General features: G+C 48.8%; 2 protein-coding genes across 6 annotated transcripts in view; one reads left to right on the forward strand and one right to left on the reverse strand.

The window, feature by feature from the left end:
* The first annotated feature begins 1,888 nt into the window (after positions 1-1,888).
* On the forward strand, positions 1,889-10,561 carry ZFTA (zinc finger translocation associated). 2 transcript variants are annotated; one of them, XM_055580989.1, is made up of 5 exons: positions 1,890-2,166; positions 4,287-4,784; positions 5,306-5,707; positions 6,086-6,637; positions 6,804-10,561. In XM_055580989.1, the coding sequence occupies exons 1-5, from the start codon at positions 2,019-2,021 to the stop codon at positions 7,256-7,258; spliced, it is 2,055 nt and encodes a 684-aa protein (XP_055436964.1). In that variant the 5' UTR covers positions 1,890-2,018; the 3' UTR covers positions 7,259-10,561. The 2 variants fall into 2 exon arrangements, with proteins under 2 accessions (XP_055436965.1, XP_055436964.1); XM_055580990.1 differs by lacking the exon at positions 5,306-5,707 and having other exon boundaries at positions 1,889-2,166.
* Positions 10,562-11,737: 1,176 nt separating this feature from the next.
* Positions 11,738-26,690, reverse strand: part of RTN3 (reticulon 3) — a 64,342-nt gene continuing 49,389 nt past the window's right edge. Inside the window, exons 2-7 of one of the 4 annotated variants that reach the window (XM_055580991.1) lie at positions 17,998-18,205; positions 16,039-16,177; positions 15,116-15,185; positions 14,614-14,660; positions 13,773-13,831; positions 11,738-12,044 (exon numbers count right to left, since the gene is read on the reverse strand). In XM_055580991.1, the coding sequence (XP_055436966.1) occupies positions 11,888-12,044; positions 13,773-13,831; positions 14,614-14,660; positions 15,116-15,185; positions 16,039-16,177; positions 17,998-18,205 (680 nt within the window). In that variant the 3' untranslated portion in view covers positions 11,738-11,887. Of the gene's footprint in view, positions 12,726-13,772; positions 13,832-14,613; positions 14,661-15,115; positions 15,186-16,038; positions 16,178-17,997; positions 18,206-26,690 lie in introns of all 4 variants that reach the window. The other 3 variants (XM_055580992.1, XM_055580993.1, XM_055580994.1) reach the window with 3 other exon arrangements.

Genomic DNA, 26,690 nt, shown 5'->3' on the forward strand with positions numbered 1-26,690 from the left:
TTGGAGGACTTCCTTCCTGGTCCAGTGGCTAAGACTCTGTGCCCCCAATGCAAGGGGCAGGGGTTCGATTCCTGGTCAGGGAACTAGATCCCACTTGCTGCAACTAAGACCTGGCACAGTCAAATAAATAAAACTTTTAAAAAATATAAAATAAAAACCATACTTAGGAACAGGTGAAGGCCAGGTCTGTGTCTTATTTCACCTTTGTGTCCCTGGCCTGGCAGAGTTGAAGAACGCATGAATGAGGGAATCTTCCATCACTGGCCCCATCTGGCACTACATTAGCATCAGGGTCCCTGCCCTCGAGTAAGTCAGGGAGCGTAGGAAGGCCAGCAGTGGACAGAATAGCCCTGCAGGAGGGAGACCGTGTTCACCCAAGGAGATGTCTCTCGCAGGTCATCATGGGGACTGAGGAAGAGATGGGACATCTCCCGAGGTGACAGCCACCTTTTAGATACTACAGAAATTTTAGTTCCCAGCCCCTCTTCATATTCAGGAGACGGGCTTCCTGTGCTGAAAGTACTTTAGAATTTCCCATGGCTCCCCAAGGGGACTGTTTCCTTTTCATAAGCCGTGGGTGCTTTCGTCAGTATCAGACTTGTGGGTCTTGCTCCCTGCTGTCTGCCCATCGCCTAGGGGCATGCTGGCACACAGTAGGTGTGGAGTGAGCAAAGGAATGTGTGTCAAGCGTGACTTTAACGGATTGCTGGGCACGTCCCCAAAGAAGAGAATAAAACCCACCTCGAGATAATAAGACCCTGCACGGCCTCCCTCACCCTGTAATTTGGATCTCTAGGAATCGCCTTTGTTGTGGGCGACCAACCACAGGCAAAGAAAGCACCTGCTCCTCCAGCCGGTCCTCGAGGAAGGACCCCGGGCTGCCGAGCCCCTGGCTGCTTCTCCGGGCCCCTTTCCTCCGCTTCCCGGGACCTGGAGGCTCCGAGGCATCCCGGGGCTCGCAGGCAGGGTCAGCCCCAGCGCTTCCCAGCCGTGGTGGGGCGCGTCCTCAGGTGCCAACACCTCGCTCGGGGTCAGGGTTCTTTGCCTCCTCGTGCCGGCCAGAGGGCCCAGGGCAGCGTCTGCCACCCCCAGGCCTGCGAGGGTAGGAGCCAGACAACCGCGGCGCACCCCTTCTCTTCCCGGCTTCCATACTGGGGCCCCCAACGCCCAGCGGCGTCGGGCCTCGGCGCGGCCGGCTCTCCGCGGTCTCCTGCGTGCCCCCTCTCTTCGGCCCGGATCTCCGAGGCCGCGGTCCCCGCCCCGGCCAGCTCCGAGAGCGCTGGGCTCATCCGCCCTCCAGGGCTGAAGCCTGAGCTCTCAGCGCTCCCCGGCGGCTCCCGCGGGAGGGGGCGCGGCCGCCCCCGCGGCTCCACCCTCTCCGCGGGGCCGCGGCCATCTGGGGCCCCTGCCATTCGTGTCAGCTCTGGGGCCCGCGCCGAGATCGCGCGGGAGGAGGCAGCCCCTGGCAGGGGCCCGGGCCTCCCCACCGGGAGACCCCCTTTGCCAGCGCGGGTGCGGGAAGCCGGGCGCTGAGATGCCCCGAGGGGGCAGTGGCTGCGAGCTGAGCCTGGGTGGAAGCGCGTCGCAACGGACGCTGCGCCCCTGGCCACCTCGGTGACCCTCCAGGAGCCGGGACCCGAGACCCGCAGGCGGCAGCGCGGGCCCGCGAGGACCGTGCTCCTAACGTCCGCGGCGGGCGCCGGATACGGAGCCTCGGTCGGGCTCTTAGCCTCCCGACGCTCCCCCCAGCCCCCCGCGAGCTGGCAGGAGGAAATAGCGTGCGGCCCCTTTAAATTTACCCAGGAGCCCTTAAAGGAGCCCCAGGGGCCCCAGACAGGAATCCCCACCCCGGTCCAGCCCGCGCCGCCGAGCGAGCAGCCAGCCGTCCGTGCTGCCGGCCGCCCTGTGCATGCGCCCCGCGCCCCGGGGCCCCGCGCACCGAGCGCCGCGCGCCGGCCGCCGCCGGCCCCGCGGCCCCGCGCCCTGCCGCCCCGGGGCCCCGCGCCGCAGCGCAGCGCATGGAGCCTGGCGGGGACCACCGGAGCCGGAGCGGCGGCGGCGGCGGCAGCAGGGGCGGCCCCGGGCCAGCAGCGGCCTCGGCACGGGGCCGACGGCTGCCGCCCGCCGGATCGAGCGGCAGCGCGGAACCCGAGGAGGACGACGGCGGTAAGAGCTGGCTGGGGCCGGCGGCTCGGGCGGGGGCCCCGGCGTGGGGGAGGGGAGGGCTGCGGCTCCGGGCTCCGGGCCCCTCTTCGCCGCCGAACAAAGCGGGGGACGCGGGCAGGGCGGGCGGGGGCGCCACCTGGCGGGCGCGGATTGTGGCTGCAGCGCCAGCGGCGGAGCCCCCCGCCCAGCTCCCGGGGTTGGCCCGCGGGGCTCGGGCGGATCCCCTCCCCCTTAAAGGGCCCCGCGGCCCCCGCCTCGGAGGCCGAGCTGGAGGGGCCCCGAAGGACCTGGCCTGGCGCCGCGGGGCGCGCGCTCTAGGCTGTTGGGACTTGCGTCCCCCGTCCCTTTCTCTTTCAGACTCCCAGGTGGTCTCCCTTAACCAGCTGTCTCTTAAAAAGTCTGCCCAGACCGTGGGTCCCTTTCCGGGGCTTCCCTCCAGAGGAACTGAGCTGGGGACTCCGCTGCTTTAAGTTGGGCTGTCTTCTCTGGGGCCTCCCTAGAGAAGGGCACCCTTTTTCTTTTTCCCCTATATTCTCCCTGGAAGAGAGCATGGCTTGCGCCTCTTGGGGACCTATCAGTACCTTCCCCACGGGCGGGCAGTTTTTAAAGAGATGGGCTCGCCCACAATGTCATTCACTCCCCTTCTATCCGCGCGTTACCCCTCCCATCTTTTCAGAAATTTTGCCACAATTTGTCAGCTATAGCGAGACCAGCCAGTCCTCCCCGTTTGCTCTCAAAGGAGGCTGTTTCTCTATGCGGGGTCAACGGCTTAAGAGCCCTGAAGCTTGCGTCCAGGCTCTGGAGCTTCACCCCTAATCCCGGAGCTCCCCTCCCAGAAATTCCCCATCCCCTTTTGTTTTTAAAGACTCCCAGCTCCTCCCCTTTTTTCGGCTCTTAAAGGGCCAGTCCACCTTAGACTAACAGATCCGGCGCTGGAAGGATGCTGAGACCAGCTAGCTATCCAGTGCCTTTGCAGACAAAGACACTCAGGCCCAGAGAGCGGACATCACCTACCAAAGGTCACAGAGCAAGTTACCAGTGAAGCCCGGAGTCAAACCCAGGTTTCTGACTCTGAAACTAGCGCTTTCTTTTTCTTCTATGTACTTAAAACAAAGCCAAACAAAAACAGGGTGACAGGAGCCCCCTCTGATCCTGGCTTTTGTTTTCCATACGGTGAGATTCTCTACTGGGAGGATGACCACACCTGTCTGTTCTGCCTATTTGGCCAGGAGACCCTTTTCTAAATGAAATACGGTCCAAATTGTAGGGAAAGTGGGGGCTACTGCTCAGGGTCTCCGTTTGGCAAAAGGGGACACCACTGGGTTGGTGGCCTCTCCACTGCCTGCCCACTGGTTGCTGGGCAGTGGCCAGCTCCGGGCCAGAGCAAAAAATAAATCCCCAGAAAGACTTAATGGATTCCGGTGGGTGGTGGCCACTCCCTGCTGCAGTATCTTCAGTAGCCACTCTGGTGGCCCTCCTGCTGGCCCCTTCCAGTCATCAGCTCTCCCAGACTCTAGTCCTAAAAACTCCTTTCTCTGGAGGTGCTGACAGCTTTGTCATGGGGTCTCTTAATTTGGGGACCTGACAATGCTTAGTACCCCTTAAAAAGGGCCTCTTAGGAGGGTGTATTTGAGGCATTATTGCAGAAAGGGAAAAAGATCATCTTTGGGTGGGGCCCTCCGGGCTGGGGCCTCGGGCAGTGGGTCCTGTGTGCAGACAGATGCCCCCTTTGTTCTCTGGCCCCGCTGCCCGCTCTGCTCCAGCTATAACCGCCGCAGCAGGCTGCTCCCCTGGCTTTACCCAGACAGTGCTCATCCAGAAGGGGTGCCTTGCAGAACCTGCTGCCTCCTTGGCCTTCACCTTTGTTTTTTGATAAAAATTAGAGCTGTGCCCTGCATTCTTTTGTTCCTGATCCTCTCTTAAAGGGGTCTCACTCTTTGTAAAGGACCAATGTTTTGACTCCCTGCTCTGCCACCTCCCTTTGATTGCTCTTGCAGTCCCTTTCCTGCCCCTGAACAGACCTCTCTCCCACCTCTGTTCTCTTGCAAAATGGAAGCCCTAGGTTCTTTCCCTAGAAATCTTAGAGACTGAGAAACTGTCTCCCTTTCCCCCCCCTTCAGGGCAAGATCTTCAGCTGGAAGGGGGTGCCTTAGGGTCCTGGGGGAATGCCCCCCTGCCCTCCTCCAGGGCCAGGGGACCAGCATCTTCAGGCAGGAAATACTCAGACCACTGTGAGGCCCGGGCCTCGAGGCCTGGAAAAAGCCGCATTCCTGGCCGTGACCATCGTCGCTACTACCATGACCACTGGCGGCTGGAGTACCTGATGGACTTCAACCCTGCCCGGCACGGCATGGTGTGCATGGTGTGCGGCAGCTCCCTGGCCACTCTCAAGCTCAGCACCATCAAGCGACACATCCGTCAAAAGCACCCTTACTCCCTGCACTGGAGTCCCCGGGAGAAGGAAGTCATCAGCAACAGCTGGGATGCCCACTTGGGGCTGGGGGCCTGCGGAGAGGCCGAGGGGCTGGGGGCCCAGGGGCCTGAGGAGGAGGAGGACGACGAGGAGGAGGAGGAGGAGGAAGGGGCTGGCCTCCAGGCTAGCCTGCCCAAGGGCCCAGGTAATGTCCGACTTGGGGAAGCTGGGGCCTGGGTGGTGGATGGGGCCAGGTGGGGCCAGCCCGGCCTTCCTGGCCAACTAGCTGGTTTCCTGGAGCAAGCTACTGCTTGCTTTTGGGGTGAGCTTTGCTTATTGGACAGTAGTGGGTGAGGGACCGTAGGACAAGATCTCCAGTATCACAGACAGTTTTGACATTCTTTAGTTTTAGAAGGATCCAGGGAGTGGAAGCTGGAGAGAGGCCTGGGAGCAGAGGGTACTGGAAAGGTATGACAGTGAAGTCTAGGGAAGGGGCTAGAATCTGGACCTGGGGTGGAGTCGGCTCGGGCTGAGGGTTTGTGTGCAGGCGGATTAGGAGATGAAGGAGTTAAGACTTGAGGGGAGAGGAAGGGAAGGGCAAAGGTTAGGCAAAGGACTCAGAGTCAGAGTGAGGGAGAGGCCTGTGGCTGGAGGTCCTGGCTGTGGTCGGGGGGCTCTCCCAGAGGGCCAGCATCTCAGTCCCTTCCCTCCCTCCAACCCTTTCAGGCAAAGCCCCAGCTGGTGGGGGCAGCCGGCGCCAGAGGCGAGGGGGCCCAGGGGCACCCCGGGCTCGGCGTGGGTGCCTCTCTGCCTCCCGGAGGGCTGGGGGCAGCAGGGGGCTGGGTGCCCGGCGGCTGGAGCGGAGGCTGAAGGAGTCCCTGCAGAACTGGTTCCGGGCAGAGTGTCTCATGGATTATGACCCGCGGGGGAACCGGCTGGTGTGCATGGCCTGTGGCCGGGCACTGCCCAGCTTGCAGCTGGACGACATCCGTGCCCACGTGCTGGAGGTGCACCCCAGCTGCCTGGGGCTCCGTGGCCCCCAGCGCAGGGCCCCCCAGCGTAGTGCCCTGCTGCAGGCTTCGGGTGGCCAGCCGGAGGCGCTGTCTGAGCTCACCCAGTCCTCACCAGGTGCGAGGCCCCTCTCATGGCCAGGACCCCTTCATATAAGGGCTGCAAAGTGAGGTCTGTGGCCAAAACTGGGAGGGACTCATCTCTCCCTGCCTCCACATAGATACACACACACACGCCCCTCCCCCCACATAGACACCCACACCTCCCAGACACACACAGAGGTTCTGGTTGTGGGGGGGGGGGGGACTCATCTCTCCCCCCTCAACATAGACACACATACCCCTCCCACACCACGGTGCCCCCATAGACACGCACACAGATTCTGGTGGGGCTTCTAGCTTAGGGCTGGGATGAGAAGCAAGGGACCCCCTCTTTGTGGGTAAGGGCAACCCAGCCAGCAAGCTGAGCCCCTCTCCCTCACCCCTTCCCCAACAGACGATGACCTCGTCCCCCAGGACCTGACCAGCAAGAGCCGGGACCCGGCCCCCGCTGCTGGAGCCCAGTCCTCTCAGGATCTCAGCCTCCCAGACGTAAAGGAAGAGGCTGGCTGGGTCCCTGAGAGGGTGCCCGGGCCGGCAGGGGAGGAGGAGCCGGAGGAGGGCGAGAGGGTGGGGGTCCCCGGCCGGTCTGCGCGGGGCCGCGACCCCCGCCGCTACTGCCCGGAGCGCTGGCGGCTGGAGTACCTCCTGGAGTTGGACGGCGGCCGGCGCGGCTTGGTGTGCCTGGCATGCGGGGGCGCGCTGGCCTCGCTCAAGATGAGCACCATCAAGCGGCACATCCGCCGGCGCCACCCGGGCTCGGCGCGCCTCGGCGGGCCAGTCGGGGCCCTCATCGCCCAGGAGTGGAGCGAGAAGGCCGCCCACCTGCTGGCCATGGGGCTGCCCTGCCCCGAATCGCCCGGGGACCCCGCCGCACCCAGCACAGCCGCAGCCTCCGAGGAGGGGGGAGGGGCAGAGAAGGAGCAGCCAGAGGAGGAGGAGTGGTGGGGTGAGCTGGGTCAGAGCAGGTGGAGAGGGAGAGGGGCTAGGGGTAGAAGGCGGGTGGGCACAGTAGAAGGTCGAAGGGGAGACGGGAGGCTGGCAGCACCGGAGGGCACGGGTAGGGGGGGTCACGAGGCCGGGACACTCCAGCGTGGTCCTTTGTTCCGTCCTAGGCGACGTCTCGCTCTCCCCCGGGGAACCGTCGGAGCGGCAGGCGGAAGAAGAAGAGGACGACGAGGACGGCCCGGATCCCGGGGCGCTCGCCTTCCCTCCGCCGCCGCCGCCGCCCCCACCTCCCCCGCCCCGCAGCCGAGAGCAGCGGCGGAACTACCAGCCGCGCTGGCGGGGCGAGTACCTGATGGACTACGACGGCAGCCGGCGCGGTCTGGTGTGCATGGTGTGCGGGGGCGCGCTGGCCACGCTCAAGGTCAGCACCATCAAGCGGCACATTCTGCAGGTGCACCCCTTCTCCATGGACTTCACGCCCGAGGAGCGCCAGACCATCCTGGAGGCCTACGAGGAGGCGGCGCTGCGCTGCTACGGTCACGAGGGCTTCGGGCCGCCCGCCCCGGCGGCGCCGCGCGACGGCGGCGCGGACCTCAAGGCGGGCGCCGTGTGTCGGGCGTAGATCACTCGAGGGGGAGGGCGGCGGTGCCAAGCCGGCTCCCCCGGTTCCCCGCGGCCCTGGCCGCTGCCCACCCCCGCTGGCCGGGCAGGGTGGAGACTCGGGACTGGGGTGGGGTGGCGGGTTCAAGCTAGTGCGGGCGCCGCGGGAAGCGCGCTCTCCACCTCGGACCCGGAGCCCGGGCCCTCGCCGCTCAAGGCGGCTAGTTCCTGGGAAGCCTCAGTCTGTGCACGGAGAGTTTTCGGCCCCCGGTCACACCCCGCCAGGCCAGGCTTGGGCGGGCGGGGCGCCGTCAGTATTAGGGTCCCAAGTAGGTGGAGCGGAGGGGGTGTAGAAGGGACGCGCCGGTCCCTTTTCCTTGGCTTGGTTGGGCGCCCAGGTTTCACAGAGGCACGCCGGCAGGCACGGCTCTCGGGGGTCGGGGCCGGCTGCCCCCCAGCCGTTCGTTACTGGCCGTCGCGGCCGCTCGGTGGCCTGGACTGCGGACGAGGGCCTTCCTCGGGTGGAGGGGCAGTGGGGCCTGGGAGCCTGCCGGCCCGCGGGCGGGAGGGCGGGGCCAACCCCCAGCTCCGCCCATAGGGCGGGCCCTGCGGGGCCGCCCCGCCCTCCTTCCCGGCCCCTGCCACGCCCGCCGGCGCCGCGAACTTGTAAAGGGATTAGCACTTTCTTCCTTTGCTCGCCTGCTCCGAAGGTCTCCCTGTACCCCTAAGCTCAGTCAGGCGCGCCTGCTTCAAGCGCCCTCAGTCCGAGTCCGGGACACTGGAGGTCCCGGCAGTTGGCGTTCTGTTCCCGTCCCCTCCCTCCCCCCCCCTTTTGTACGCCGTGGACGTGCCACCCATTCGTAGCCCTCTGGGCCTGGGGCCCGGCCTCGGCCTTCCTTTCTCTCCTCTCCGCGGCAGAGCCAGGCCGCAAGGGGCCGGGAACGGGCCCCGCGATCTCCCAGGCAGGTCCGAGAGGGATGTGTACATTCATTCTCCTGTGGAGAATAGGTGGCCCCGGGATCAGGCCCTTTTTGCTCTTTGTATTTTATTTTGAAACTGTATTTAATGCTTTTATATGAGAGGGGGAGGGGCGGGAAGAGAGCTGTCCGTCACCCTTATGTGCAAATGTCTTATTTATTATGCGTGTATCAGAGATAAGCTGTGAGGTGGTGGAGGAAGGACCTAAAGGTAGGAGAGAGGAGGCGCGGACAGGAGGACCCTAAACATCATAGACTAATGTGTGCCTCACCAGGTTCCTCCGAGGAGTCTCTAGTAACCCACTGGCGCTCTTCACATAGCCAGGCCGGTTCCTTTGGTCTTAAAGGCTTGAGTGGGGAGATCAGCGGGTGGGGACTTCAGGGCTGGGTCTGGAGGGGTAGCGGCCCTGGCAGCCGCCTCTGTGGCTGGGAAAGCAGAGAGCAGAGAGGAAAGCCTTCCTTATCTCAGTGCTCCCAGGCCAGAGCCCACGGTTCAAGTGCCTCAGGCCCGGTCCCCTTGACTTCTGATTGGGAATTGAATTTTATACCACGGATTTTGTAGCATTTTTTATATAACTCAAGATTGTCTGAGCTGGAAAGACCTTGGAGATCAACCAGTACCTGCCCCCACCCCTTTCACAGATAGGTAAGATGGAGTCCAGGAACTGAAATTATCACACACCAGGTAGGAGCAGTACTAGGACTAGAATAAAAACCTCAACTCCCAGTTCAGTGTTCTTTGCACTACACCACATGGCCTCCCCATCTCTGGTAAGTTAAAATTTTTTACGGTTAGGCCTGCCGAAGGATGGAGTGTGCAGCTGGGCTCTGCAGGCCCTCCCAGTGCAGTTGTGGGCTCCTGGGAGTGACAAAGAGCAGCACACTCCTGGAACAAGTATTCAACAAGGCAGTCCTGCCACTATTGGCTTCGGCTGGAGGGTGCCAGCAGCAGCTTTCCTGACCAGAACTGCACAAGTAGGGCTGACTGCCACCTGGCCCAAGGCCTCCCTGCTGGGCAAAGGCTCTGGCATTGTTTTGTTGATGCCACCAGGGGTTCAGGAAATACTGCATGGGCTGTCACTCGTCTAAAAAGTGAATTCCTAGCGTTTGAACCTCCAGGTTTTTTTGAGACAGTATTAAAAGAGCAGGGATTATGGATGGCCCCAGGTTGGGTACTGCCATTCTTTTATTTTCCTTCATGCATGTTGTTTTCAGATCCAGGAGTGCTCTGCCACTTTCGCTACTCTGCCTATTCAAAAACAGGCAGACTGGGGCAACTATCCTAGTCATCCACACCCTCTGCCGAAGTTCAGGTAAGCCAGGGCAGAGAGCAGGGTGAGAATGGTTTTTGCTCTCGATAGGCAGGGAGAGGCCTTAGGAGGGCAGCAGTGGGTCTCTTCATTAAGAAGCAGCCCCAAGCACTCCACTGGTTCTCAAAAGTGTAGCCAACAGAAATTAGTAGAAATGCAAATTCTTGGGCGGCACCTTATGGATCAGAAACTGGCGTGGAGCCTAGCAATCTGTTTTGATAAGCCCTCCAGTGATCACAAGGCACGCTGAAGTTCTGAGCACCAGTGAACTGCGTAGTGGCACTGGAGTTATTACTACTTTGCAGCTATTATAGCCTCTTGAATTAACAGGAGATTAGGTGGTTCTCATCTCTAGGTGCCTCCTCCTTGCCTTGGGAGTCTGATATGAACAGGTGAAGTTTCTTCATGAATTTTTTTTGTTAATGGTATGCTTGCTATTATGGCCAATATGTAAATGTTACTCTGAATACATATTTATATACCATGTTAGTGACATTATTTGAACATTTGTATGCGTATTTGTGAAGTTGTTTGCATCAGTTACTTTTTTAAAATTTCAGCCTAAGTTTTCTAAGAGGTATGTTGAATTAAAAAAAGCAGCTTAAGGGTCATTGGCAGCCTTAGTTTTGGGAAAGAGCAAAGACCTGATGGAAAAGTTTCCATTTTCCATGGTGACTGAGTCTCATTTTAAGTACATTGTGACTGTGGGAGTTACAGGCTGCTTCATTCATGTTGCAGGTGGGGGAACCCTCCTAGGTTGGTGTGAACTGGACAACAGACCCCCCTGGCCCTTTCCACTCACCATCTTTCTCCTGCGGTCCCCTCTTAAGAGGGTCTCTTATTTTCTTTCAGAAACCAAATGCACAGCTTTGTTCTACTATGGAAATTCTGCAATCTTGGAAATCACTACTAGTATCAACTATTAATCACTTTTTAAAGCCTGGAAGGTGGAGTGGGGATGGGGGCCAGTGGAAGGCTTGTTTGGTTCTTACTTTACCCAAACTGTGTATAAAGAATAAAGTTAGCAGAATGACAGCACAGTCACTGTTCTTTTTTTCTTTTTTATTAATACCACATCAATTTGCATTTTACAGGAACCAAGATTCAAGCTCCTTGGTGCTACTGTACTTTTATGTTGCACGCACATATACGCACACAGTTTCATTAGTAATTTTTCACCTATAGATTTTTCTTAAAAAAAAAAAAAAAAAAAAAAAATTCCTGTGTGGCACAAAGATCTGTCCAATCAATCTGAACACAGCAGTGACAAAGCAAAAGCTAGGTGTGGAGGCTTCCTGTGCGGGGAAAGGCCCTTTGGAGGGGAAGCCCACAAAGACAATCAGTGCACTGAGTTCTTGGGAAGGCGAAGGAATGCAGGTGGAGAGTGCACTTCCTACCATGACATGGAATGAGTGAAAACATTTCAGGAGGAAAGGGGGCTAAGAAAATAAGAGTGGAGTAAGGCAAGGTACGTTTTACCCATCTAAATTCCCAAGTAATTTCCTCAACAAAGTAGAAAGAAAAGGTCCTTCCACTACCTTCTACAGAGCTGCACTGCTTTGGGACCGTCAAAGATTATAGCCCTTACTTTAAAGTCACCAGTGCATATTCTGTCTGGATTATCACGACTGTCAGTTACAACCTGAAAGAATTCGCAGATGATTTTCCTTCAAGTTTACTGAATTTTAATGTTGGAAGGGGAGGAAGACATTAAGTCTCAAGTGGGAATCAAAGATTCCCAAATGCCCTCCATCTGATATCAACGTGAACTGTTTGTTGTCTTTTAATTGCGCATGGAGCCCGCCAACACAATCTGCCCTGCCTGGTCACCCTTACCTAAAGCTTCTTGGAAAACACTCTCAAAAGGAGGACCCTGCACCATGGTTCAGGTGCTGAGACAGCTTAAGTGCCTGAAAATGGAAGGAATCCTCAAATAACACACGGCCAATAAGCTAGCCTCCAAGTTAAAACTCCACCTGAACCACAAAGTGCACCTCCCTACACTCACCTGTGGTGTCTTAACCACAGATACGGTCTCCGTGCAGGCCAGCGCAGCTTTGGTCCTCAGGGTAAAACGATGAGCACAGGTTAAAGATGGAGTGTGCAGGGAAAAGAGAAAAAGGCCTTTGTGTTTCTGTAGCTCACCTCTTGAGAATGTTTCCCCGCCACGGACTGAGACAGGATTACAATAACTCAATAATGGAGGAGCCCACATGCAGATTAATTTTTTTTTTCTCTAACAAGTTTACAGCAGTGTACAGCAGTTACAGACATTTACTTTATAATAAGAAAAGTACAACCATATTTATTGAACTTGAGGGGAGGAAAGAGGGAGGAAAGCACATTCAGGAATAAGCTCTCCAACTACAGCTCAGAACTGGTGTCCAGAACAAACGACACAGACACCACCGTCCCCCATGCGGAGCCTTTCCTTCCTGAGGACGCTCGGGAGTCACAGCAGCGCTCCTGTGCGCTCCTCCGTCCGACCTTCCAGCTCCATTCTTGGTTATCAGATGGTACTCTGGGAATCAGGAATCATCACTATCAACTATAAGTTATTCACAGAGTTGAAAGTTATATCATTAAATGAAGAAGAAGAAAATTAGGAGTAGCTGCTCACGTCGTGGGGCAGAAAGATGGGATCAGAGGACTGCAAAACAACAACAAAAACAAGGGAAGGATCCCATTCTTGTCCCCAGATAATTTCTTCATAAGTTAATCATTATTTCTTAACTTAAAAATAAGGGCAAAACTATGATGGGAAGCTATAGAAGACTGACTAGTCCTTGAAATTTGGATACAAGAACCCAAGAGATGTGTTTTAATTTTTCATTTTCTCCTTTACCTCCAATTTTCCCCCTCCTTTCAAGTTACAGGTAAAAGCTCCACCATCATTAAGGTACTGACTTATCCTATTAATTTGACTCTTTCTTTATTCTTTTGGGTTTTCTAAGATATCAGTTCTTGTTTAAGTCCAACAATTCTTGTGCTTGATACTGAGGGTAGAGGGAAAGGAGGGGAGAAAACACCAAATAAAAAAAAGCTTGGAATGCAGGCTCAAGCTGACACCGAGCATGTTCCTTCATAGTACAAGTAACAACGTTATAACTATTAAATGGTGTTTTAGTAACTGTTGTGTTTCTGGTTTCCATGTACTTATTCTGCCTTTTTTTTTGCGATTCCAGGGAGTTTTGCTTGGATCCTATTGGGAAAAGGAAAGAAAAAAAGAGTGAAAATACAGACATTAGTTGTAGATTTTTGTTTTAACACTGATCCTAGAAGACAGCTCTGGGACTCACTAGTGTCCTGAGAACAACACTCCCATTTTCACTGGGCAGGGGCTGAGTCTGGCCTGGGATGAGCCGAAGAGAGCCCCCAAGATCCACCCGCTCCCTGCCGCTGAGCCTGCTGCCTGTCCTCTCTTGCTGCCCAAACCTCCTGGCTCCCTTCTCTGGGGATGACAGAGAATGAGGTACACGTAAGCACACTGCCTGCTGGCTCTGCTCTGTAGGAATAAGCAACAACCATATACAAATCTGTGTGAACTGCCCTTGCTGGGCTTTAGCTCCAGTGTCTACCTAAGAAAGCAAAAAAGTAGGTAAAGATCCTGCATTAAGTCTGGGCTGTCTGGATATGGACAAGGTTTCCTCATATCAAAGCTAGAAAAAGTACCGAAACCTGGGGTGTGAAAGGTAGGGGGCGGGCACAAAGAGAATTTAACTGCTGTGATGCTTTGTTTCTTAAAGAGTATCTGAAGAAAATATGGAAAAATATTAACTTATAGTTCCTTGATATAGGGAGTCATAAAAATTCTACCAGTATTTTATTATTTGATTTAAATATGAAACTGATTAAAACAGAAGGATATGTAGTCTTAGAGGTAGTTCTGAGCTTTAATATATTTATTTACTACAAGTTTTATTTCTGAAAAGGGAAAGAAGAGTTTGGCTTAATATTGATATTTGTGAAACTAAATGGTGAGTAGACAACCACAAACATTTAAAAACCAGTTCAAAAAGGCAGAGTGGTCCTAACTCTGTTGATCCTTTTCAGTTTAAGATACAAAGAATGCTTTACAAAGGAGCAGATGAAATAATTTCTAGTAAAATGAAACTATTAACAAAGCTTTTCCTTTTCCCCAGGATAAAAATTACTTTCTTTGGCATTAGCATTTTACATAGGAGACTAAAAACAACTGGGGGGAAAAAAGCTCATGTCATGATGAAATGTGGAACCTAAGCATACTCACTTTTCAACAATTGACTTGGTCTGATCGCGGGCGATGCCAACATAGTGATCAATCTGGGTCTTCAAGGAAGAAAAGTCATTCAGTTGTGGCAACACACAGATTAACAATTTTCCTGAAGGTAAGATTCTTTAGCCTAGTTTAACCATCATTTTCTCAATACCAGAAACTGTGTGTCTAATCTACATTCAGTAAACACAAATATGTTCTGACTCCTGGTGAGACTAATTCATTTAATACCAAAAAGCCATGAATCAAGTCAGATGATGGACGACAGTCTATCAAGAATAACTTCACAGCAGCCAGTACACTCGGTATAAGCCACTACAATGCAGATGTCTGCTCACACTGACGGATTCCCACAACTCCTTTAATGGTTTGTTTCTTCACAGATACCAGCTCTTATTTAAGCATTTTTTTCAACTTTTTTTGGGGAACAGATCCATCTGATAAAACTCAAAAGACACACAGCATGGTAATACAGTAAATTCCCTTTCTACCCTTATCTCTTCTAGACATTCAGTTTCGCTTCTTAGAGGAAACCAGTTACCAGTTTCTTGTAGGCACTTGACTTGTAAAATTAGACTGTAAAAACGGCTAGGAAAAGATTGCTGTGCACTTTCAATGCCTAAAAAATGAACTAGGGACTTCCCTGGTGGTCAAGTGGCTAAGACTCTGTGCTCCCAATGGAGGGGGCCCGGGTTCAATTCCTGTTCAGGGAACTAGATCCCATATACTGCAACTAAAGATCTGATGTAGCCAAATAAATAAAGAAATAAAAAAAGAACTAAAATTAGTCATACATTAACTGGCATATCTGACTCAAAAACAGACAAATGCTTACCTTGTACTTCTCATAGACAATTGGAATGCTGAAAACGAGTAGTTCAGCTGTAAGAAAGAATCATGAGACACGGCAAGTGTCAATGGAGACAGTCACAAAGTCTGAGTAACAGGGATATTTTTCCTCATGAAATACAGGGAAACACAGAACTTCATCAATATGAGAAATCCTGGCCAGGGCTCTCAACTAAGGACAGTTAGATACAGGTATATAGTCTTCCTTCTTGTACCACTAATAATTTCCAAATTATGAAGATCCTCATATTTAAACCAAATCTCGACAACTCTCCTGTATTTCTAGTTATCTGGATGTTTCTTTATAGGTGGGACCATTTAATAAACCTGTGCCCACAAACACAGGTTCCTCCAATAACTAGTCAAGGCCTTTATGGATGTTAAAGGCTGGGCCAGTGTGAAAGGACTGGAGCCACGCTGAGCTCTCTTTGTTCTTACTCTTAGCAATTACTTCATAGAGACTGAAGACATTTTCCTTGCCACCTTACCAAGAATCAGAAGGGTGATCCCATTGAAAACGGCACCAACATAGGTCATCAGCCACATGAAGACAGCAAGCTGTGAAGGCCAACATCAGAGGGTTAAGCAGGAATAATCATAATGCAAAATTCAGGTTTGGCTGTGTGTAGTCACTCAGTTTGGAGAAGGCAATGGCACCCCACTCCAGTACTCTTGCCTGGAAAATCCCATGGACAGAGGAGCCTGGTAGGCTGCAGTCCATGGGGTCGCGAAGAGTCAGACATGACTGAGCGACTTCCCTTTCACTTTTCACTTTCACGCATTGGAGAAGGAAATGGCAACCCACTCCAGTGTTCTTGCCTGGAGAATCCCAAAGATGGGGGAGCCTGATGGGCTGCCGTCTATGGGGTTGCACAGAGTCGGACACGACTGAAGCGACTTAGCAGTAGTAGTCACTCAGTTGTGTCTGACTCTTTGCGATCCCATGGACTGTAGCCCACCAGGCTCCTCTCTCCAGGCAAGAATACTGGAGTGGGTTGCCATGCCTTCCACCAGGGGATCTTACAAAATTCAGGTTATTTGATGTTATTCTTTTCTAGCTAAGTCCTCATAAATTTAGTGATGTATGCCATTAATAATTTCAAGATGGTTACCTCATTTCTATTATACATTTGAGGGTGCATAAAAGAACTCAGTGGTTCTCTCAGGCCCCCAAACAGACGGTAACTGCATTTCTATCAATTACATACATTATCCTTATTCTGATGTTAGTTCCCTTGGCGCAGAAAGTACCTTCTTTACCAACCCCTACTTCCATTTTTATAGATTGATTGAGACAAGCATACATTTTGCTTTTGTCTGATAAAACCTTATTTACTGCCTTTCCTCTGAATTATAACTCAGTCCCTGGTTTTCCTCAGCCTCATCACCAAAAGCTGTAGAGGCAACTAACCTTTAAGGAGTCAACTAGATCCTCCACCAGAAAGAGACGAATGATGAGTTTCAGGGCCCTGTTGATGTGCACCATGGCAGCGTTCACGTAATTATGGAAAGCTTCTGAGGACAGAGTGATGTCGACATCCAGGTAGGCTCTTCCAGAAGAAGAAACAACAGTCACACATTTGACATGGCAGGAGACGACCTGTTTCTGTTAGCACAGAAGTTCTTCAGAGGGTGAAATCCCCCGAAGGGTGTGTGACATCTGCAGAGGCAGATTTTGCTAACATGGGGTGGGGGGGACATGGCTGTCATTTGGTAGGTAGAGGCAAAGCTGCCCTATGTCTGCAGTGAGGGATAGTCATGTACAATAAAGAACTGCCCAATGTCCTGCATAACTTTTACTATCTCATAGGATATTCATGAAGGTGAACCTATTTATAATTATCAAGAGCCAAGAACATATAAAAACAAAGTATTTTCCCCACAATTTTAACATATCCCGAATTGTCTAAATCTGTATTTTGTTTATACTGAAACCTTAAGATTTTTTTTTTGCCATTTTGGAAAATCACATCTGTAGGGAGATTATAAATGTACATGCAAGTATCTGATCTAAAGTATCTTTAGTTTCTTTTTTGGTGTAGTTATTTCTAAGAAATTAAAATATTGACTGAAATGCTTGTTGTAATTGTTTACCAGTAATATTATCTATGAATTTCATTTCAAAATGATAAAGGAGGCATTATAAAATATTTGTTAAAGAAACACAAAGACCTGCGTTCTGTTCCCAGGATGCATTCTAGAACTGAGACGTAACCACCTGCTCACAATCTGCCCATTCACTCAGCACTTACTGCGTGCCCATGAGTACCAGACCCTCCACTAGGTGTAGGGATATCAGAAAAATAAAACTGCTTCTGCCTCAAACAGCCTACAGTCTTGCAGGAAAAATCAGAAGAGTAATAGGCATGTTTTTCTTTCCTGTTTATTAAGGAAATATTTACTATCAAACACAAAAGTTATAAAAATTAGATGCTGTAATTAATACAACCCAGCAAAACACATTTTATTAATCTATAACAGCGTCATGTGAAAGGAGAAAAAAAAAAAACAACTTCTACATTGTAGCTTGTGGCAAAACAGTAAAATTTATCCACTCAATCAATCAACAACTACTGATTTGTTAAAACCAATTTGCAAGTAACTTTTAACATGCCACATAGAGCTTAAATCATTCCTTCTATTTTCACCAGGAGAAAAGACAAGGACCAAAGCTGCACTCAGACACTATTCTGTCATACTTCTGAGAGACCACAGAAATACTTCTTTTTCCACGAGAAGGGGTTTTAAAAACCTGCTATTTGAAAATAATAAAATACTGCCATTTGTTGATGTTAAAATTTTTTACAGGCCAAGACTTTCAAGAGGAAAGGGGTGAGAAAACATTTGTTAAATCATAGCACAGTTGGAAAAGCTAGCAACTGGATTCTACAAATGCATGACCTACTGACTTCATCATGACTTGCCCCTGGTATTAAGGTAACTAAAGGAGAGATAGGAAGGAAATCAGTAATAAAACCAAGAATATACACACTGAGTTCTGATATTGCCAAGAATGCATCCTCAACGACAACATTCCAAGGCTGTTTTAAGTATTAACTATGTGGGGCTTAAACATGTACCTGGGACCCCCTTTCACTGTGCGCTGTCCAGATGCCCTGCTTGCTCTACAGGACGACCCTGCCCAGGAATTCAGACGGTCCTTTTAGGTGAACCTCTAGTTTGTCAAAGAAGTTCCCGGCGCCTAACTTGGTCACTTCATAAAGGAGTCTCAAGCTGACGTTTCATGCCACTGATTAGCTGCATTAGGCCCTATAATTCCTGATTTCTAATCAGGTCTGATTTGAATCTGACCAGCCTCTGTAAACCCTTTCCTAAGTTGTAGAGCATTACTTATGATACTTGAACTCACTTGAATGGATGGCCTTCTTCTGATTTCTGTACAGCTTGGATGACAGACTTGTAGACCCTGAAGCTGATGGTGACAGACAGAAGAGCCAGGATGAGGTAAGAAACCACACTGATGACACTGAAAGCTGCCAGGGACAGCAGCATGATCAGTGTGGTGCCAAAGACAAAGCCAGTCTTCTTCACATCTCGCCAGAAAATCAAGTCGTGCACTGCCAACAGAAAAGGGAGCTTAAGTTAGACGACCTCTCACGAGTCACAGGGCCGGGACTGTCCACTCCGTGTTCTGCACGCCTGACACGCCTTACACTAGCGTGCAGTTACAGGTGCACCCCTCCTCAAGACAGTAAATAAAAGCCAAGGAGAATCAAACTACATCAGCGATGATTCACACTGCCAAAGGTTTTTCTGGTTTCTGGATAGGTTTATAGAAACTTAGTTTTTAGTCATGGCTACTCAAGTACAATGGAATAAAGTGTCATTTACTTTAAATGTTTCAGTAGAGCAACTGTGGGAAAAGCTTGAAAACTGTTGACTAAATTAAGCAAACCAGGCTTATAAATTATCAACAGCTGGGTCAACAGACTATAAAACCAAAGGTAACTTGACATGTGGGCCTTAGGAAGCCTCACTATGAACAAAGCTAGTGGAGGTGATGGAATTCCAGCTGAGCTATTTCCAATCCTTTCAAAGATGGATGCTGTTGAAATGCTGCACTCAGTATGCCAGCAAATTTGGAAAACTCAGCAATGGACACAGGGCTGGAAAAGGTCAGTTTTCATTCCAATCCCAAAGAATGTTCAGACTACTGCACAAGTGCACTCATCTCACATGCTAGCAAAGTAATGCTCAAAATTCCCCAAGCCAGGCTTCAACAGTATGTGAACCAAGAACTTCCAGATGTTCAAGCTGGATTTAGAAAAGGCAGAGGAACCAGAGATCAAATTGCCAACACCCGTCAGATCATAGAAAAATCAAGAGAATTCCAGACAAACATCTATTTCTGCTTCACTGACTGTGCTAAAGCCTTTAACTGTGTGGATCACCACAAACTGTGGAAAATTCTTAAAGAGATGGGAATACCAGACCCCCTACCTGCCTCCTGAGAAACCTGTATGCAGGTCAAGAAGCAACAGTCAGAACCAGACAGGGAACAATGGACTGGTTTCAAATCGAGAAAGGAGTACATCAAGGCTGTATATTGTCACTTTGCTTATTTAACTTATATGCAGAGTACCTCATGCAAAACGCCAGCTGGATGAAGCACAAGCTGGAATCAAGATTGCCATGAGAAATGTCAATAACCTCAGATATGCAGATAATACCACCCTTATGGCAGAAAGCGAAGAGGAACTCAAGAGCCTCTTGATGAAGGTGAAAGAGGAAAGTGAAAAAGTGGGCTTAAAACTCAACGTTAAAAAATCTAAGATCGTGGGATCCGGTCCCATCACTACATGGCAAATAGATGGGGAAACAATGGAAACAGTGACAGACTATTTTCTTGGGCTTAAAAATCACTGCAGATGTTGACTACAGCCATGAAATTAAAAGACACTTGCTCCTTGGAAGAAAAGTTATGACAAACTTAGATAGTGTATTAAAAAGCAGAGACATTATTTTGCTGACAAAGGTCTGTCTAGTCAAAGCTATGGTTTTTCCAGTAGTCATGTATGGATGTGAGAGCTGGACCATAAAGAAGGCTGAATGCCGAAGAATTAATGCTTTGGAACTGTGGTGCTGGAGAAGACTCTTGAGAGTCCCTTGGACTGCAAGGAGTTCAAACCAGTCAGTCCTAAAGGAAATCAATCCTAAATATTCATTGGAAAGACTGAAGCTGAAGCGAGAAGAAAATGGACTAGGATGGGGCAAGAGCACAGGCAGAGAGACTCCCTAGGTGCAAAGGTTATATGGCAGTTTTTTGTTTGACTTCTTTAAGTCTGAAATATTTGAAAGAAAAGCTTAGAGGATAAGGCTGGGGCCTAGACAGAAAAAGACCTTGATGCATCAGAGAAGGGAAAGGCATAAAAATGCTAGCCTAAATGCAAATCTACCTTGGTGTAAATTAGAAAAAGCCTCCCTTTCTCATGAAAACTGTGACAAGAAATAGTCAAACCTACAATGATAACCACTGTCAAACCTACAATGATTTCTCTGATGAAAATGGACTGGGATGGGGCAAGAGTACAGGCAGAGAGACTCCCTAGGAGGCTAACACAGGGGTTCAAGTCAGAGATGATGGGCGTTTAGATTAGGTCAGGATGGAGCGGAGTGGAAACACAGACTGTATTTTGGAGGCAGGACAGTCAGAACTTGATGATGAACTGATGTGGGAGGTGACAGAGGGAAATAAATATGGATGAGATCTAGTTTTGGGGCCTGAGCAAATGGATCAATGTGGTGTCATTTACTGAGATGAGAAAAAGCAGAGTAGAGAGCATGTTAGTTCTGGATGGATGTCTAGAGATATACACAGAGAAGGTGGTCAGATCTAGCAGTATGGAGCACACAGGACAAGTCTGAGCTGGAGATGGCACATATGGAAACCACCAGCACACAAATAATATTAAAAGTCATGAAAATGGATAAGGTTACCTAGTTTATAGGGAAGAAGGCCCAGGCTTAATTCTGAGGTGCTCCAATATTTAGTAGCTGAGTAAAAGTAGAGGAGCTGGAGAAAGGATACAGAGGAAGTAACCAAGGAAATGGGGATAACTAGGAGTATGGAGTCACAGAAGCTGACCCAGGAGTGCTTTGTGGAGAAGGGTGTGGAAACTGGCTAATTGTGCTGAGGCTGAAAAAGGGACTTAGTAATATGGAGATCGTTGGTGTCCGATCAGAGCGGTTCAGTGAATAGCTGGAGGGGGTTGAAGAGGAATTACTGGTGAGACATGGAGGCAGTGTGAGAGAAAACGCTTAAGAAGTGTGGGTATGAAGGGGAGTAGAACATCTGGAGCCAAGGGTTTTCAAAGATGGGAAACACTAAGGCATGCTTATATGTTTTATAAGAATGCTAATAAAGCTTGCTTTAGTCACAAACAAGGAGAGACTGAAGACAGGAAGCAGAAGCAGTGAAGTCCTGGAGAAAGAAGGGATGGAGCAGAGCCCAGGCGGAGGTGGGTAACCTTGAAGAGGATGAAGAGAGACACAGGCCCATTCACAGATCTGAAGAATGGAAGAGGAGGGATTCCCTTCTGGATGTTTCTGTTTTCTCAACAAAAGGGAGATGAGGTCATCAGCTGGAATTGGGGGCAGGGGGGTGACAATGGCTTATCGAGTGAGGAAAAGATATGAAATGGTTGTTTCAGAAAACTGCAAGTGGAAATTCCCTGGAGGTCCAGTGTTGAAGACCCTGCACTCCAACTGCTTCCATAGGGGGCGCAGGTTTGACCCCTGGTTGGGGAACTAAGATCCCGCATGCCATGCAGCATGGCAGAAAAAAGAAAAGAAAATCAGAAGTGTCTTAAAACTGTTAAAAGAAAAAACAGGAGTAAATCTTTGTGATCCTGGATTAGGCAATGGTTTCTCCGATACAATACCCAAAGCAAAAATCACACACACACACACACACACACACACACACACACGATAAACTGGGTTTCCCTGGTGGCTCAGATGGTAATGAATATTTCTGCAATGCGGGAGACCCGAGTTTGATCCCTGGGTCGGGAAAATCCCCTGGAGAAGGGAATGGCAACCCACTCCAGTACACCAAAAGAAAAAAAAAGAACAAAAAGATAAATTGGACTATATCAAAATTAAAAACCTTTGTGTTATAAACAGTACCAAGAAAATGACAAGAAAACTCATAGAGTAAGCGGACATATTTTCAAATTATTTATCTAATAGGGTTAATTGAGTTATAACTCAATAATAAAAAGAAGAGCTTAAATGAAAAAAAGTAAAAAAAATGAGAAAGGAGCCAAACAGACATTTCTCCAAAGATATGCAAATGGCCCATAAGTATATAAAAAGAGGCTTAACATCATTAGTCATTAGTGAAATGTAAATCAAAACCACGATAAGCCCACTAAATTGGCTATAATTAAAAAACATAATAACAAATATTGGCAAGGATGCGGAGAAACCTCATGCATTCCCAGTGGGAATGAAAAATGTTGCAACTGCTTTGGAAAACAATTTGGCAGTTCCTCAGAAAGTGAAACAGAATTATTATATGACCCAGGAATTCCACTCTTAAGCAAATGTGCAAGAGAAATAAAAACATACAACACAAAAATTTATGTACACCAGTGTTCACAGAAGCATTATTCATAACAAGGAAAACGTAGAAACAATCTAAACATCCATCAACTGATGAATGGACAAATAAAATGAGCATTTCCATACAATGCAATTATTATTTGGCCATAAAAAGGAATGAAGTTCCAATACTACATATTATAACATAGATAAAATGTAAAAACATTATGCCAACTGTAACACATGAATTATAAAATCCCACATATTGTATGATTATGTTTATATAAAACATCTGCAACTCTGTAGAGAGAGAAAGTAAATGAGTGGTGGTTTAGGGCTGTGGTGATGAAGTTATGACCAAACTAGACAGCATATTAAAAAGCAGAGACATTACTTTGCCAATAAAGGTCCATCTAGTCAAAACTATAGTTTTTCCAGTGGTCATGTATGGATGTGAGAGTTGGACTATAAAGAAAGCTGAGTGCCAAGGAACTGATGCTTTTGAACTGTGGTGTTGGAGAGGACTCTTGAGAGTCCCTTGGACTGCAAGGTGATCCAACCAGTCCATCCTAAAGGAAATCAGTCCTGAATATTCATTAGAAGGACAGATGCTGAAGCTGAAACTCTAGTACTTTGGCCACATGATGTGAAGAGCTGACTCATTGGAAAAGACCCTGATGCTGGGGAAGATGAAGGCGGGAGGAGAAGGGGACGCCAGAGGATGAGATGGTTAGATGGCATCACTGACTCAATGGACATGAGTTTGAGTGAACTCCGGGAGTTGGTAATAGACAGGGAGGCCTGGCGTGCTGCAGTCCATGGGGTCGCAAAGAGTCGGACACGACCGAGCGACTGAACTGAACTGGTGCTGATTAGAAATGGGAAATGACTGCTAATGGGTATGGGGTTTCTTTTCTGTGGGGGAACGAAAATATTATAAAATTGGATAGTGGTGATGGAAAAAATCATTTAGTTGTAAACCTTAATGGATGAATTGTATAGTATATGAATTATATCTCAAAAAAGGTATTAAAAAAAAAAGAAATGAGACAAACTTGCAATTATAGTCAGGGATTTCAACATTCCTCTCTGAATAATGGCAGAATAAGTAGACAAAAAATCAATAGGGATATAAGACTTAAACACTATCAATCAATTTGACATTCAAAAGAACACTCTACACTTTTAACAGCAGAACATGCATTCTTTCCAAGTATGTGTAGAACATTTACCAAGATAAACTTAATTCTGGATTCAAGACACTTTTCATGATTTCTGACTATAAGGTAATTACATCAGAAACAATAACAGAAAGATACTGAGAAAACCAATGATAAACTTTGTATAAACTAAACGATATCCTGCTAAACAGCTCATAGACCAAAGGAAAAAATCAACAGGGAAATTACAAAGTATTTTGAACTGAATGAAAATAAAAATCTGTGGTGTCCAGCTAAGTGCCTATACTATAAGAGAAGAAAGATAAGAAATCAGTGATTTCATTTTCAACCTTAAAAAGCTAGAAGAAGAACTGATTGAATTCCAACTAAACAGAAGAAAGGAAAGAAAACCAGAGCAAATGTCAATGAGCAGATAACAGAAAAACAACAGAAACATCAATGAAACCAAAGTTGGTTCTTTGAGAATACCAATAAAATAGATAAAACTCTAGCTAGACTGATCAAGAAAAAGTGAAAGAATACACAAATTGCCAATATCAGGAATCAGAGAGGTGACATTGCTACAGATTCTAAAGACATTAAAAAGATAAGGGGATATTAGGATCAATGTTATGCCAATAAACTAGACAATTTAGATGCAGTGGACAAATTCTCCAATGACCAGACCATCAAAGCTCACTCAAGAAATAGACAGGGCTTCCCTGGTGGCTCAGTGGTAAAGAATCCTCCTGCCAATGCAGGAGACATGGGTTCGATTCCTGATTTGGGAAGATCCCACACGCCACGAAGCAACTAAGGCCGTGCACCACAACTACTGAGCCTGTGCTCTAGAGCCCGGCAGCCGCAACTGCGGAGCCCACGCGCTCAGCCACCACGGCCCGCGTGCCCTAGAGCCGTGCTACCCAACGAGCGAAACCACCGCAACGAGGCGCCTCACACTGCAGCTAGAGGGCAGCCCCTGCTGACCGCAGCCAGAGGAAAGCCCACGCAGCAACAAAGACCCAGCACAGCCAAATGACCAAGTTATTTTTTTTTTTTGCAAAAATGTGAGACTTAGTACTCATAAACCAGTCAATATAATTTACTACATCAACAAACTAAAGAACCATACGATCATCTTAAGAGATATGGAAAAACAAAATCCAATGTCTTCTGATAAAACTTCTCAGCAAATGAAGTTATAGAAGGGAATTTCCTTTAGTTAATAAAAGTAATCTGCAAGAAATCTAGAGCTAACATCGTATTTAATCAAAGAAGGCAAGGATATTCTCTTTTACTACTTCTATTGGCTTTAGCCAGCACGGTAAATCAAGAAAAATCAACTAAAAAGCATCAAACTAGAAAGGATGAAGTAAAACTGTCATTCACAAATGGCATGTTGCCTATGTAGAAAATCTAATGGAATCTACAAAAAAGCTAATAAATTTTAGCAAAGTTGCAGGATACAAAATTAATTCTATTTCCATGTATTAGTATTAACCATAAGAAACTGACCTAAAAACACCATTTAAAATAGCATGAAAATATGAAATACTTAAGACATAAATCTGCCAAGAGATGTATAAGACCTGTACTCTGAAATCTATAAAATGCTGCTGAGAGAAACTAATGATGACCTAAATTAATGGAAAGCTACATTGTTTTCAAATAGATGGGGAAAATGTCACATTTCATTTTCTTGGGCTCCAAAATCAACGCAGACGGTGACTACAGCCACGAAATTAAAAGACGCTTGCTCCTTAGAGGAAAAGCTATGACCAACCTAGACTGTGTATTAAAAAGCAGGGACATCACTTTGACACAAAGGTCCATATAGTCAAAGCTATGGTTTTTCCAGTAGTCATGTATGGATATGAGAGTTGGTCCATAAAGAAGGTTGATCGCTGAAGAACTGACACTTTTGAACTGTGGTGTTGGAGAAGACTCTCGAGAGTCCCTTGGACAGCAAGGAGATCAAACCAGTCAATCCTAAAGGAGATCAACCCTGAATATTCATTGAAAGGACTGATGCTGAAGCTCCTTTACTCTGGCCACCTGATGCAGAGCCGATTCACTGGAAAAGACCCTGATGCTGGGAAAAATTGAGGGCAAGAGAAAGGTGCAACAGAGGATGAGATGGTTGGATGGCATCACTGACTCAATGGACATGAGTTTGAGTAAACTCAGAGAGACAGTGATGGACAGAGAAGCCTGGAGTGCTGCAGTTCATGGGGTCACAAAGAGTCAGACATGACTTAGCAACTGAACAACAACGTTGTTTTCATGGCTCTTTGCGACCCCGTGAATCGCAGCACGCCAGGCCTCCCTGTCCATCACCAGCTCCCAGAGTTCACTCACACTCACGTCCATCGAGTCAGTGATGCCATCCAGCCATCTCATCCTGTGTTGTCCCCTTCTCCTCCTGCCCCCAATCCCTCCCAGCATCAGGGTCTTTTCCAATGAGTCCACTCTTCACATGAGGTGGCCAAAGTACTGGAGTTTCAGCTTTAGCATCATTCATGGCTTAGAAGACTCAAAATTGCTAAACTGTTAATTTATCTATAATTCCAAGTAATTCTAGTCTGAATTTCAGTAGGTTTTTTGAAAATTAGAAATAGACAAACTGATTTTAAAATTCCTATGGAAATGTGAAGGACCTAAAAGAGCCAAAACAACTTTGAAGAAGAATAAAGTTAGAGGACTAGCCCTGTCTGATTTCAAGGGTTGTATAAAGTTACCACTATCAAGACACTATAGTACTGGCTTCAAGACACAGCAGAGCAATAGGCTGTCTACACAGTTCAGAAATGGGTCAAATGGACAAACTAATTTTTGACAAAGCTGCTAAGACAGTTCCCTGTCTTAGGTAAGACAGGTTTCCCTGGTGGCTCAGACTATAAAGAATCTGCCTGCAATGCAGAAGACCTGGGTTCAACCCCTGGGTTGGGAAGACCCCTTGGAGGAGGGCATGGCAATCTACTCTAGTATTCCTGCCTAGAGAATCCCCCGACAGAGGAGCCTGGTGGGCTACAGTCTATGGGGTCTCAGAGTCAGACACAACTAAGTGACTAAGCAGAAGACCGTTCATGGTAGAACTGAGTCTTTAAAAAATGGTGTCAGAACAATAGAATATACATATGCAAAAATCTCCAAACTTTTATCAATACCTTGCATGATATGTAAAAATTAACACAGAAGGATCAGACCTAAATGTAAAATTTAGTACTACATAACTACTAGAAGAAATCAAACAAAAATCTCTGTTGACCTTGAACTGTGAAAAATTTCTTATATACATCAATTTGATACATAACAGGAAAAACTTTAAAAACTATAC

The sequence above is a fragment of the Bubalus kerabau genome, chromosome 5, assembly GCF_029407905.1.
Source record: "Bubalus kerabau isolate K-KA32 ecotype Philippines breed swamp buffalo chromosome 5, PCC_UOA_SB_1v2, whole genome shotgun sequence".
In the NCBI taxonomy this organism is placed as follows: Eukaryota; Metazoa; Chordata; class Mammalia; order Artiodactyla; family Bovidae; genus Bubalus; species Bubalus kerabau.

Coding starts and splice junctions, on each gene's coding strand:
- ZFTA (XM_055580989.1), top strand. CDS start 2,019: ATGGAGCCTGGCGGGGACCACCGGAGCCGGAGCGGCGGCGGCGGCGGC. Junction 4,785..5,305: donor TAGCCTGCCCAAGGGCCCAG/GTAATGTCCGAC, acceptor CAACCCTTTCAG/GCAAAGCCCCAGCTGGTGGG. Junction 6,638..6,803: donor AGAGGAGGAGGAGTGGTGGG/GTGAGCTGGGTC, acceptor GTTCCGTCCTAG/GCGACGTCTCGCTCTCCCCC.